Source organism: Oryx dammah, unplaced genomic scaffold (assembly GCF_014754425.2).
Source record: "Oryx dammah isolate SB20612 unplaced genomic scaffold, SCBI_Odam_1.1 HiC_scaffold_27, whole genome shotgun sequence".
Lineage (NCBI taxonomy): Eukaryota > Metazoa > Chordata > Mammalia > Artiodactyla > Bovidae > Oryx > Oryx dammah.
Genome location: NW_024070211.1, coordinates 91,860,708 through 91,875,556, shown reverse-complemented (window position 1 = coordinate 91,875,556; position 14,849 = coordinate 91,860,708). Strand labels below are relative to the sequence as shown.

The 14,849-nt window shown below is 36.5% G+C and overlaps 1 protein-coding gene across 4 annotated transcripts in view; it reads left to right on the top strand.

The window, feature by feature from the left end:
• Positions 1-14,849, top strand: part of STAM2 (signal transducing adaptor molecule 2) — a 50,035-nt gene that overhangs the window by 21,428 nt on the left and 13,758 nt on the right. For all 4 annotated transcript variants that reach the window (XM_040229079.1, XM_040229077.1, XM_040229076.1 and 1 more), the window contains 6 exons: positions 799-874; positions 987-1,085; positions 1,974-2,120; positions 4,120-4,189; positions 4,795-4,981; positions 13,594-13,688. In XM_040229079.1, coding sequence (XP_040085013.1) covers positions 799-874; positions 987-1,085; positions 1,974-2,120; positions 4,120-4,189; positions 4,795-4,981; positions 13,594-13,688 — 674 coding nt within the window. The remainder of the gene's footprint in view (positions 1-798; positions 875-986; positions 1,086-1,973; positions 2,121-4,119; positions 4,190-4,794; positions 4,982-13,593; positions 13,689-14,849) is intronic.

The window sequence follows — 14,849 nt, the reverse complement described above, 5'->3', positions numbered from 1 at the left end:
CTTTCACTGCTGGGGGTCCAGGTTCAATCCCTGGTTGGGGAACTAAGATCCCAGAAGCCTTAAAGTACAGCTAAAAAAAAAAAAATATATATATATATATATATATATATATAATGCCTTGATTCAATAGGGACAGATGTTAACAATGAATAGACTTAATTATTTAGGGTGTTCCCCTGTGACTTAGACATGTTATTAATGAGGTAGATAAATATAACAATATATAATATATTGAAAAGATCTTTCAGTAATGAATAGATAAATGTAATAAATCATGATGAAAAAGTGAATATAAATAATAGTGCTTTGAGAATGGAATGGGGACATTAAACTGATTATACATTAGAGGTTTAGAAGACTGATGAAAGCATTTGTTGTAATGTTACAGCTTTTTGAAGTTTATTCATGCATCGTTATACTTAAATCATTTGAGATTATGTATCTTGCTAGTTTTTTCCCCACAAGATAAGAATTTGCTGTCTGAAAGCTGTCAGTCTTAAATGTAAAGATAATTTTTAATTGTTCTCTTGTGTTGACTGACCTTTTTGAAATGATTTGATTTTTGGTTTTGGGGATACACAGCCTTTGCAACAAGCATTTTTTTCCCTCTACAAGTCTATGAGCAAAAGGTGTAAGATCATTTGATAGATTTATTCCCTTAATGAAGTAAAGTTTGCAGGTGTACATATAAGGTATTCTATGACCAAATAGCTTTTAAAGTTACTTGGTCATAGAATACCTTATGTATTTAATGCTTGAATTGAAATTCTGAATACCTAACTTTCTTCATTTTTTTAGAGCAAAAGATTGCCTAAAAGCCATAATGAAAAGGGTAAATCATAAAGTTCCTCATGTTGCTCTGCAGGCATTAACTGTAAGTGAAAGTCATGTTATTATTTGCCCCAAACTTTAAATGTGTTTGTTTCAGTAAGTTAAGTAAGATTACATCTCAACATTTGTATATTGATTTTTATTTTAATTAATAGCTTCTTGGGGCTTGTGTGGCAAACTGTGGAAAGATATTTCATTTAGAAGTTTGTTCCCGTGATTTTGCAACAGAAGTACGTGCTGTGATAAAAAATAAGGTAAATTTTAAAAAGGAAAGAAATTTGAGTCATTAAAAAATACATATGCTGTGTTATTTTAGCTGTGTTATAGCATTAGTAGAGTTGTACGTGAAATCATTTTAGATAAATTTGAAACGAAACACACTTTCTGTTCTAAAATTTGTTCTTTGCATTTGTAGCACCAAAACCTGTTTTCCTCCCTAAAGCACATATATAAATGATAAAGCTGATCTTTATTGAGGGTTAGCAGCCACTGCTTTAAGCTTTTTATGTATGCTATCTTGTTTAATGCTCTTAACAACTCTTAGAAGGTAGATTTCCAGGTCATTCCTATTTTATAGATGGAGAAACTGAGACTTAAGGGTAACTTGTCTAAGATTATGCAGCTAATAAGTGGCATAGCTGAAATTCAGATGTAAGTGTCTGTGATACCAGCATCCAAACTAACCATCATTCTGTCCTGATTCTCAGTAGAGATGGTGAGCAAAGGAGGCCTTTATTTTAGAATAGGGTGGAGAGGGTCTTTGTGATGGGGTTGTTATTGATTTATTTGTAATAGAAACTCTGATGTTCATACTGTTAGTGACAAAAATCTCAGAATTTTACTTTAGTTGATATAAAAAGTTTAATCTAATATTGAGAATATTAGGAAAACATGAAATAATCTCTGAATATGACAGATTCATCGTCATTGTATAAGATATAAACATTAATGTTCAAAATGGGTAATTTTCCAAGAGACAAGTATATATTAAAATAGGTATTTATCGAGTGCTCATCTAAACTAAGGTTTGTTGGACTCCTGTGGATATTCATAAAACTAGAGAATTTTGGTGGTAATTCTCTTTGTTAAATAATTCAAGTGCTTATTTTAACCATTTTTTTTCTTTGCCTTTTCTTTAAAAGGCTCATCCTAAAGTATGTGAAAAACTGAAATCTTTAATGGTAGAATGGTCAGAAGAGTTTCAGAAGGACCCTCAGTTTAGTCTGATATCTGCAACTATTAAATCTATGAAAGAAGAAGGAGTTACTTTTCCTCCCTCAGGTTCTCAGGTAAGAGATTCATTCAGATTCATGGATGACCCTATACTATAGTATTTTGAAGGTATATACCTTATTTCAAAGCTGGCAAGGTCTATCTTCGTCATTACTCACCTCCACTCTACATGAGTTTGTCTAGAGCAGTGCCTGTAATTGTCGAGTGAAGTCTACACATGAGAACTTTGAGAAGTGAGTCATCCATAAATAATCTGTTTAATGTGACTCTGAATCTAGAGTCATGCAAAAGGCATAGATGTGTGAGAGAGCCCTTATGTTCAAGGTATTTATAGTCAGTTGAAAGGGTAGCTTTATATATGTGAAAAATAACTGATTATAAGTGACAAAGATGGATGAGGGGTGCAAAAGTTAGATGCCAGGAAGAAGAGGTCACTGTAGACTGGGATGGTGAAGAAGATGAAGAGTAGAATTTTTAGGCTGGAATGTAATTCGGTATGTAAGAGGAGTAAAGAGGTTGTCAAGGGAGGAATGACATGAATCACTTCATGGACTTGAGAAAGCTCGAGGCCTGTCCGTTGAAGAGGGAACATGCCTGGAGTGTGCTTTAGTTTATGTATAAAATGGTTGGCCTGTTACAGGTTGGCCTGTAAGGCTAGAAGTTTATTTGAGGACACAGGGACAGCTTTTGCAGGACCGGGGTGGAGGCAAGGATGATGATCCCAGAGTCCGTGGTGTATTTTGGTCTGTGGGGAAAAACACTGTATCTTGGGTTCTGCTCTCAGTGTCTCTTGTTTTTTCAGGATATGGGCTAGGGAAAGAAACAAAGAGAACTGTGCATTTTTTCAATTTTAGACCATAGACTGAAGACACAAAAAGAACCTTTTTAGTTGATCAGATCTGTGGGTTCCAAGTAGAATGTAGTGAGGTGGATGAACTAGAACCTGTTATAGAGAGTGAAATAAATCAGAAAGAGAAAAACAAGTATCATATATTAGCACATATAAATGCAATCGAGAAAAATGGTACTGATGAACATATGTGAAGCCAGGAATAGAGTTGCAGGCATGGAGAATGGACTTGTGGGAACGTTGGGGAAACACAGGGTGGTACAAATTGAGAGAGTAGCATCGACATATATACTATCATGTGTAAAATAAGTAGCTGGCAGGAAGCAGCTACTTCCTGTATGTAGCACAGGGAGCTCATCTTCAGTGCTCTGTGATGACGTAGATGGGTGGGATGGGGGATGGGGTAGGAGGGAGGCTCAAGAGGGAGGGGATGTATGTATACTTATAGCTGATTCACATTGTCGTAAACAGCAGAAGCCAACGCAACATTGTAAAGCAGTTATCCTCCATTTAAAAATAAAAGTCTTATAAGTAATAAAAAGCCAGCATTCCCTTGCTCTGTCCTTTCTGCAAGTCATTCTCAAAAATCTGTGTTGATGATTCGGAAAAAACTGCTTGATGGTTCGGAACCCTGGACATCTCTGTCTTCCATGCCCTTAAGTTTAAGCATGACCTTCCTTAGTCCTCTGCTATGTCTGAAGAGTCACCGCCATTCAAACACAATGAGTAGTGAGTGAAGGGGGTTAGCATGTATGCCTAGAGCTGCCCCTGTTGTCTGCGTCCCGCCTCTGCTCTTCTTCATTATCCTGGCTTCTTGCTACTTCTCCTGTAGCCCCGCACCTCTAGCAGCGTATCACCGCTCACTGAATTAGAGACTTTGGGCCACCGAGATCAGGAAGTTCAGTCAGGAAAGATGTATATTTAAGTACTTTTCTTTATGCCAGGTTCTGTGTCAGATACTAAGATTCATGCAAAATGTAAGCCAGTTCATGTCCTTTGTGATTTTTTTCATATTTTCTTGAAAATTCTGATGTTCTGTTTTAGTATTTGAAAACACCTACTTAAAATTATCATAAAGACCTTCACTTTTAAGTGAAACTCATTAGTTACATTAGTTGTTTTTTTAAATTAGCATGTGCGAGTAATTATAGAGCTTGTGTTTTCTTTGAAAAGGTAGTTGTGTTCATTTTACTTATACATTACAGACTGTCTCAGCTGCTGCCAAGAACGGTACGTCATCGAACAAAAACAAAGAAGATGAAGATATAGCTAAAGGTAAAGGGTCAAGCACATGTAGTTTAGTATTGCTGATCTTTGCAGAATGATGTATTGACATAAAAATTAAAATAAAACTGAGTTTACTTGTAGTATTTTACCTCAAATCTAAAAATTAGTGGAGTCTGAAAACTTAATAGAAACAACTGACATGATATAAGGTTAATTGAATTCATAATCTTGTCAGTAATAGTTTTTAGTGTCCTACCTTTGAAGAGATTACATTTCACCTTTTCTTTAATGCCAAAGTTATGAGTCAAGCACAGAAATATGTTCATGACTTGTCCTATATGGAAAGCTACCCATATTATAATGTCACAATCTGTTTGCTGTAAAAATAATAGCTGCTGTATATGACAGACTGTGATATTAAGGAATGAGCAAAAACTTTATTTTCAAAAATGTCATAGTTGTCTGCCCTGTCCTCTTTTGCCCCCTACCCCCACCCTACAAAAGCTAACTATTTAGTATTTAACTGGACAAATAACATTCACTTGATTTATTCTTATTAAATAGTATATTATGTAATATTTCTTTTTAAATTCTTAAAAAATCAGAGTTAATACTGGCTGTCTTGTTTTTTGCATTTTAATTTTTCAAACTAGCTATTGAATTATCATTGCAAGAGCAGAAGCAGCAGCACACAGAAACAAAATCCTTATATCCATCTGCAGAAATTCAGTCAAATAATAAAGTTGCAAGGAAAGTGAGAGCTTTATATGATTTTGAAGCCGTTGAGGACAATGAACTCACCTTTAAACATGGTGAAATTATTATTGTTTTGGATGACAGGTATGTTTTAAATGTTTCTGGAATATTTTGAAGTTATTCAGTATCATATCCTTAATTTAGAATGCTGAATATTCAGCTTTTGACTTTGGTGTGTTTAAATCATGCTAGAACCTTTTCTGCCTTAATTATTTCTTTCTAAAATTAGTTAGGATAGTTTGAGTTTCTTATTCTTTTGTTAAATTTGTTAATAAAGTGTTCTTTGTATCTTGGGTTAAAAATGTATTGAATAACATTGTTTATTATCACAATTGAGATGCAGAAATATTCAGTCATCTGAATGTATTTACATTGAGAATTGTATATACCAAAATTACTGGCAAAAAAAAAAAAAAATAGGAAGAGATATAGCTGTAATACCTTTGATCAGCTCAGCTAAAAACTACACTGGCTCCTCCCCAGTTGTTAATCTGCTACTGCCTCTCCCTCACAATTTCTCTGTCACTTAAAGTTGGAATAAAGAATAGATTTGTCTTTATTGAGCCTAATTCTACTTTAGTTTGCTTTTAAAAGAAATTGATGAAATTTAGCAAGAGTGAGAACTAACAACTCATTACTAACAGATTGCAAATGTATTTGGTACCCATTATACATAACTTAGTAAGGATACATTAGTATATTTTTAAATGGGTAGATACCCAAAATGGTTTTACTTTGCTGCAGTAAATATTTATTGGGAAAATACTTTATGAATATGCTGTGTTTATAATAAAGAATGAGGAAACAGTTCTTTTCTTCATAAAACCTAGAATAAAGTAAGGGAGTTAAGATTACTTTACAAGTAAATATGTGGTATGGAGATTGTGAATGCCATAGAAGGTAATGTTGGGGTCCAGAAAATAGCGGAGTCACACCTGGTACACACCTCTAGGAAAAAAGGCTTATCCACTGGGTTCACTTTGGGTGAACTTTGATCTTACAGAACAGGAAAATGAAGGTCTCTTACACAGTCAAGATAACATTATGTTTACTTAGAAAATAATCATTTTTTTTTCCTTTAAGAATCTTTTTTGTTTTTCTTTTTTAAATAATCATGTGGAGCAGAGCACATGATCCCTGAAGGAGAATATATAGATGTGAAGGTGAAGGGTTAGCATGGGGTCTGAATGCTGACAGTCTGAAATACCAGGCTTCTGGGTATAAAATGTTTATAGAAGAACTTAAGTTTACACTTCTGATACTTTTATATAAGCATAAAATTAAGCACTTTTATAAGATAAATAGAAGCAAAACTATAAAATGAGCATTATTTTTATGTAATGAGAAAATTTTCCAGTGTAAGTTACCGCTCACAAGGTAAATAACAGTACTGATGAGTGGCACAGCTGCTTCCTCATTTTCTTCAGCCAGTCTGTTCTGCTCACTGCTCTGATAACTCAATTTCTTCTGATTGTTTCTTATGTGGTTTTTGTGACTCCTTCATACATACCATATCCCTTGAAGTCATTTGATGTTCATGTGGCATTATGTTATCCATACGATCTGCAGGCTTGCAGTATGTAAAGAGTTACATCATTGTGAAGCCATGTGTCTTTTCATTGATGTCTAGTTAAAGCACAAATCCATTAAATAACTTAGACTCATACGAAACTATTTTCAGTTAAGGCTTATCCTTGCAAAAGAGAATGTTTTTTTCTGTTGTAAACTACTAAGAGAATTCAACATGAATATGATGGAATATGTAGGTTGATTAAATGTCATTTTGATGTTAGGAGACCCCAATCTTAAAACTGCCATAGATGTGCTCATCAACACACATAAGTTAAATGTTGTCATTTTAGGAGATTGGTTATTACTGGCAAGATTTTAAACACAAATGCACACTTGGGTACTAAAGTTAAATGGCCATCTTGCATTAAAAAAGAGGTCATCTGGATGATCCAGAATATGACTATATCCATTGTTTTTATATTCTGTTAAAATTAAAAGTACAAAATTTAAAACTTCACATATAGAACTTGAAGTCCCTTGAAAATATATCATTCTCTAGACAGGTGCAAATTCCTTATTAACAGAGTATACCAAAAAATGTCATTCTCAGTTCAGTTCAGTTCAGTCGCTCAGTCATGTCCGACTCTTTGTGACCCCATGAATCGCAGCATGCCAGGCCTCCCTGTCCATCACCAACTCCCGGAAGTCACTCATCCGAGTGAACCATCGAGTGTCCATCGAGTCAGTGATGCCATCCAGCCATCTCATCCTCTGTCGTCCCCTTCTCCTCCTGCCCCCAATCCCTCCCAGCATCAGAGTCTTTTCCAATGAGTCAACTCTTCGCATGGGGTGGCCAAAGTACTGGAGCTTCAGCTTTAGCATCATTCCTTCCAAAGAAATCCCAGGGTTGATCTCCTTCAGAATGGACTGGTTGGATCTCCTTGCAGTCCAAGGGACTCTCAAGAGTCTTCTCCAACACCACAGTTCAAAAGCATCAGTTCTTCACTGCTCAGCCTTCTTCACAGTCCAACACTCACATCCATTTATGACTACTGGAAAAACCATAGCCTTGACTAGACAGACCTTAGTCGGCAAAGTAATGTCTCTGCTTTTGAATATGCTATCTAGGTTGGTCATAACTTTTCTTCCAAGGAGTAAGCGTCTTTTGATTTCATGGCTGCAGTCACCATCTGCAGTGATTTTGGAGCCCAAAAAAATAAAGTCTGACACTGTTTCCACTGTTTCCCCATCTATTTCCCATGAAGTGATGGGACCAGAGGCCATGATCTTCGTTTTCTGAATGTTGAGCTTTAAGCCAACTTTTTCACTCTCCTCTTTCACTTTCATCAAGAGGCTTTTTAGTTCCTCTTCACTTTCTGCCATAAGGGTGGTGTCATCTGCATATCTGAGGTTATTGATATTTCTCCCGGCAATCTTGATTCCAACTTGTGCTTCATCCAGTCCAGCGTTTCTTATGATGTACTCTTCATATAAGTTAAATAAGCAGGGTGACAATATACAGCCTTGATGCACTCCTTTTCCTATTTGGAACCAGTCTGTTGTTCCATGTCCAGTTCTAACTGTTGCTTCCTGACCTGCATACAGATTTCTCAGAAGCAGGTCAGGTGGTCTGGTATTCCCATCTCTTTCAGAATTTTCCAGTTTATTGTGATCCACACAGTCCAAGGCTTTGGCATAGTCAATAAAGCAGAAATAGATGTTTTTCTGGAACTCTCTTGCTTTTTCCATGATCCAGCAGATGTTGGCAATTTGATCTCTGGTTCCTCTGCCTTTTCTAAAACCATCTTGAACATCTGGAAGTTCACGGATCACATATTGCTGAAGCCTGGCTTGGAGAATTTTGAGCATTACTTTACTAGCATGTGAGATGAGTGCAATTGTGTGGTAGTTTGAGCATTCTTTGGCATTGCCTTTCTTTGAGATTGGAATGCAAACTGACCTTTTCCAGTCCTGTGGCCACTGCTGAGTTTTCCAAATTTGCTGGCATATTGAGTGCAGCACTTTCACAGCATCATCTTTTAGGATTAGAAATAGCTCAACTGGAATGCCATCACCTCCACTAGCTTTGTTCATAGTGATGCTTTCTAAGGCCCACTTGACTTCACATTCCAGGATGTCTGGCTCTAGATAAGTGATCACACCATCGTGATTATCTGGGTCGTGAAGATGTTTTTTGTACAGTTCTTCTGTGTATTCTTGCCACCTCTTAATATCTTCTGCTTCTGTTAGGTCCATACCACTTCTGTCCTTTATCGATCCCATCTTTTCATGAAATGTTCCCTTGGTATCTCTAATTTTCTTAAAGAGATCTCTAGGGTTTCCTGTTCTGTTCTTTTCCTCTATTTCTTTGCATTAATCGCTGAAGAAGGCTTTCTTATCTCTTCTTGCTATTCTTTGGAACTCTGGATTCAGATGCTTATATCTTTCCTTTTCTCCTTTGCTTTCCACCTCTCTTCTTTTCACGGCTATTTGTAAGGCCTCCCCAGACAGCCATTTTGCTTTTTTGCATTTCTTTTCCATGGGATGGTCTTGATCCCTGTCTCCTGTACAATGTCATGAACCTCATTCCATAGTTCATCAGGCACTCTATCTATCAGATCTGGGCCCTTAAATCTATTTCTCACTTCCACTGTATAATCATAAGGGATTTGATTTAGATCATACCTGAATGGTCTAGTGGTTTTCCCTACTTTCTTCTATTTAAGTCTGAATTTGGTAATAAGGAGTTCATGATCTGAGCCACAGTCAGCTCCTGGTCTTGTTTTTGTTGACTGTATAGAGCTTCTCCATCTTTGGCTGCAAAGAATAGAATCAATCTGTTTTCGGTGTTGACCATCTGGTGATGTCCATGTGTAGAGTCTTCTCTTGTGTTGTTGGAAGAGGGTGTTTGTTATGACCAGTGCATTTTCTTGGCAAAACTCTCTATTAGTCTTTGCCCTGCTTCATTTCGCATTCCAAGGCCCAATTTGCCTGTTACTCCAGGTGTTTCTTGACTTCCTACTTTTGCATTCCAGTCCCCTATAATGGAAAGGACATCTTTTTTGGGTGTTAGTTCTAAAAGGTCTTGTAGGTCTTCATAGAACCCTTCAACTTCAGCTTCTTCAGCGTTAATGGTTGGGGCATAGACTTGGATTACTTTGATATTGAATGGTTTGCCTTGGAAATGAACAGAGATCATTCTGTCGTTTTTGAGATTGCATCCAAGTCCTGCATTTTGGACTCTTCTGTTGACCATGATGGCTACTCCATTTCTTCTGAGGGATTCCTGCCCGCAATAGTAGATATAATGGTCATCTGAGTTAAATTCACCCATTCCAGTCTATTAGTTCGCTGATTCCTAGAATGTCGACGTTCACTCTTGCCATCTCTTGTTTGACCACTTCGAATTTGCCTTGATTCATGGACCTGACATTCCAGGTTCCTATGCAATATTGGTCTTTACAGCATTGGACCTTGCTTCTGTCACCAGTCACATCCACAGCCGGGTATTGTTTTTGCTTTGGCTCCATCCCTTCATTCTTTCTGGAGTTATTTCTCCACTGATCTCCAGTAGTGTGTTGGGCACCTACTGACCTGGGGAGTTCCTCTTTCAGTATCCTATCATTTTGCCTTTTCATAGTGTTGATGGGGTTCTCAAGGCAAGAATACTGAAGTGGAGAAGGGAATAGCAAACCACTTCAGTCGTTCTCAGTGCTCCCAAATATTATAAAGGATCTAGGAATAAATAAATCTAACAAAGATACTTAAGGACTTCATGGAAAAATTATAAATCCTTTGAAAGATATAAAATAATATATATATATATCAATAAATATAAATGGAGTGAGATGTCATTTATGCTGAAGAAACCTTAATATTGTAAAGATTACTTTTTCTAATGTTAATACATAAACAGTTCATTTCTAATTAAAAGCTCAATAAGACTTTTTTCCGGAGAACTTGGAAACATTTTTATTTTGACATTAACATGGAAATATGAAGGTCTACAATAACACAGAGAAGGTACTTTTCCTGTCACGTATCAAGGCATATTAAGAGGTTATAATAAATAGTCTATTGTGACAGGATGGAATCCAGAAATAAGCTTATGAACAGATAGCAGCTTGCTGTTTGAAAGATAGACTATCATAAATCAGTAGGAAAAATGATGTACTATTAAATAAATTTTACTGGGATGAATTGACTTTCTATGCAGTATAAATAAAATTTGATTCAGCTTCACACTACATAAAATTTCATTCCAAATAAAGACCTAAATGTGGAAGAGCACTAAAAGAAAAATGTGAAACTATTAGGCAAATATAAAGGAGAATATATTGAGGAGTTCAAGGTATTTGCATAATGCAGACAAATGCTCTTCAGATATGTACAGAACTCCTACATATTCATGAAAAGAGACACATGACCCAGTGAAAAAATGAACAGTGGACAGAAGATATGAGCAGGCAGTCTACGGAAGAATCAGTCTGGATGCTTAGAAGTGCGAATGGGCACAGCAGTAAGAGATGATTTCTCCTGTGTAATACCAAGTGTTGCCTGGACAGTTAAGACATGTGAGCAAAAATGACATTCTCACATGCTGCTGAGGGAAAGGAGGTTGGTGAATTGCCACAACCACTTCAGGGAACATTTGACAACATTAGTAAAATGGAAAATGCTTAGGTTCTGTGGCCCAGCAAGCCTATCTCTGTGAACATGCCTAGAGAATTGTTGCATGTGTGCCCTGAAATCTAGAATGATTATTACCCCAGCCTTTATAAGGGTGAAAGAAAAGACTGGAAATAACCAAAATGCCTGCCTGCATGGGGATGAGTACATCAAATATGCCATATCTGTGTGATGGATCTTTAAAAGGGATTAATAAAATCTGAAAGAATTAACCTATAAAATTTAAAAGATATATAATGATTAACATTTATATTAGGTTGGTGCAAGTGTAATTGTGGTTTTGGACCATCAATTTTAAATCATCATAACTAAGCGCGAATATATCTTTATTAATCAAAATAGGAACCTTTTCAATCAACACATTTTTGCCAACGAGAAATAAGCTTACTTATTCCTGTAGTATAAAAATCTGTGCTCCAGATCAATCCTAAAGGGTTCTACTCTATAGCATTGTGTCTAGGATTATAATACTGTACTGTGCAGTTAAAATTTGCTGTGAAGGGAGATCTTACATTGTGTTATCACCAAAAATTAATAAATAGAGATGGGTGAAGAAAGTTTTAGGAGGTAATGGATATATTTATTGTATAAACTGTGGTGATGATGTTCAGATGCATACTAATTTGCAAGTCCATCAAGTTGTACAGTAAATAGGTACAGCTCTTTGTATGTTAAAACCTTAAGAAAGTGGTTTCGAAAAATTAAAAAAAAAAATCTGTGCTTCAGGATTTGACTCTTGGAAAGCATTTTCTGCCTCCTGCTGGTTTGTGGAATCATTTTCCCTGCAAAAAGTTTGTTGAGATGCTCAAAGAAGTAGTCAGTTGGTGAGAGGTCAGGTGAATATGGCGGATGAGGCAAAACTTTATAGCCTAATTTGTTCAACTTTTGAAGCATTGGTTGTGCAATATGTGATCAGGCGTTGTCGTGGAGAAGATTTGGGCCCTTTCTGTTGACCAAGGATGGCTGCAAGCATTGCAGTTTTCGGTGCATCTCATTGATTTGCTTAGCATACTTCTCAGATCAATGGTTTCACCAGGATTCAGAAAGCTGTAGTGGATCACAGTGGCAGCAGACTACCAAACAGTGACTGTGACCTTTCTTGGTGCAAGTTTGGCTTTGGGAAGTGCTTTGGACCTTCTTGCCAGTCCAACCACTGAGCTAGTCGTCACCAGTGGTCTTATAAAATCTACTTTGCGTTGCATGTCACAATCCGATCAAGAAATGGTTTGTTGCTGTGGCGTAGAATAAGAGAAGATGATACTTCAAAATGATGATTTATTTGATTTGTGGTCAGCTCATGAGGCACCCACTTATCGAGGTTTTTTACCTTTCCAATTGGCTTCAAATGCCAAATGACCATAGCATGGTCAACGTTGAGTTCTTTGGCAACTTCTCATATAGTTGTAAGAGGATCAGCTTTGATGGTGGTGTTACCTTCCAATGGCTGGCCACTATGCTCCTCATTTTCAAAGCTCTTGTCTCCTTTGCAGAACTTCTTGAACCACTTGAACCACTGCACTGTCCATTCATGAGCAGTTCCTGGGCCAAGTGTGTTGTTGATGTCATGAGTTGTCCCTGCTGCTTTATGACCCATTTTGAACCCAAATAAGAAAACCACTCCCAATTTGCTTTTTGTCTAACATCATTTCCCTAGTCTAAAATAAATATAAAATAAACAACAAGTAATAAGTCATTAGCAAAAAAAATATGAAGCAAGAAATGTGCATTAAAATGGTGTATAACATAACCATATTTATTTAAGATTACTCCAATATCAAATGGCAAAGTTCAGCAATGCAAAACTGCGATTACTTTTGTACCAGCTTAATATCTATAGAGTTGGCTATACATATCTCTATATATCCATATCTATAGAGTAAACTATATGTAAATATAGAGTATAGATACAGTAAAAGAATAAAAAATACATCTGAAGGAAGGTGACATAACTTGGTGGTAGTATAAAGGATGGATGTGAGTTTGGGATTTGGAGGTGTTGATAAAGGAAACTTCAGTGTTATCTGTAATGTTTTGGTATTTTTTTAAAGCGCAGAATCAAATATGACCAGTTGTTGATAGGTTCTGAATTTAAGTATGAGAATATAGATGTTTATTTTATTTGTACTTTTTTATATCTCTTATTAAGTTTACTTCCCTGGTGGCTCAGATGGTAAAGAATTTGCCTATAATGCAGGAGACCCAGGTTTGATCCCTGGGTTGGGAAGATCCTCTGGAGAAGTCATGGCTACCCACTCCAGTACTCTTGCCTGGAGAATTCCATGGACAGAGGAGCCTGAAGGGCTATAGTCCATGGAGTCACAAAGAGTGGGACACGACTGAGCAACTAACACACAAATTTAAGAAGAACTACTTTTAACTATAGTGGGATTTGAACTAGTATTTTCAAAGTAGACTAAATTTAATTTTTATCTTAATTACTCTTGACACTAATGAAATATAGAGTAACAAATGGCATTTTTGTACTGTATTTTCAGTGATGCTAATTGGTGGAAAGGAGAAAATCACAGAGGAATAGGACTCTTCCCATCTAATTTTGTAACATGTAATTTAAACATAGAATCGGAGGCAGGTAAGTTAAATCTATGGAAAGGTTAAGTCTATTGAAGTTTTTGTTGAATGTTATGATTCGGTTTGAAATATAAAGTAGATTGGCATTTAATTCTTGTTTTGAATAATTTATTTATAGATAATACAGTTTAACCTACTTCTTCCCAAATTAAGGGGTTAACTTATCCCAGGTCAATTCCAAATTACAGTTATTTCCTTATCATTATATTTTAAATCCTTTGAGAGTTAATGTGCATGGGTACATATAAGGCATGAAGTAAGCTGTGCTTGACCATGTAAATATTTAAATCAGTGTAATGATGGTTTAAGAGGCCGTTTGCATTTATCTAGTTCAAAAAATGTTTTACTCATCATTGAAGCACAGTATCAAAGCAGGCAGGTTGGGGGGTCCATTGACAAGTGCTGAGTGTGATTACAGGGGTTAGGAGTACTCCTAAATTGTAGATTTTTGCTTACATTGATTTGGTCCCGGGGAACTCAGAACAATAACAAAGTAATGTAATCAAGACAGTAGGTTCCTAGTTCACATCTTCTGAACTTCCCTCAGTTTTGCAGCCACAGACAGTTCCACACAGCTGCTGCCAGCGATGCCAAGAAAGCGTCCATTTGTTAGGCAAGCAGGGAGTTGGGGGGCAGGGTGGTGGTGCTGAGTGTGCAGAACAACTGGTAATAATACTAATGATGGTGAGGGTCAAAAATAAAATTGCTCAGTGGTGTTTAAGCACTCGCTTATCAGGTGTTATGCAAAGTCCTCTGCTTGCACTATTCAATCTTCTTAAGTCTGTGAGATAGGTACTTTTGATATCCCATTTTATAGATAAAAAAAACTGAGGCAGGTTATTTGGCTAGTAGGTGGTAGAGCCAGGATTCTAAAGTCGCTACTCTGCCATTAGAATGTACTTGTACTGACATAGCTGCTGAACATACTGCTTCTAATCTTTATAGTTGTAGAGAACTTAAACTGAAAGCTCTATAGCATGTGTAACATCATCTTTGTATAGATTGAATGATGCATTCAATTAAAATTCAGAGAGATGAATACTGCGCACTCTGCCACTCAATACTTCTTTTGCCTCCATTCTGACTCTTAAGTTGATCTGAACACTGGAGACACTAGGTTTAATAGCTTGATAGACCGTGCTCAAGGAATGCCGTAGAATTC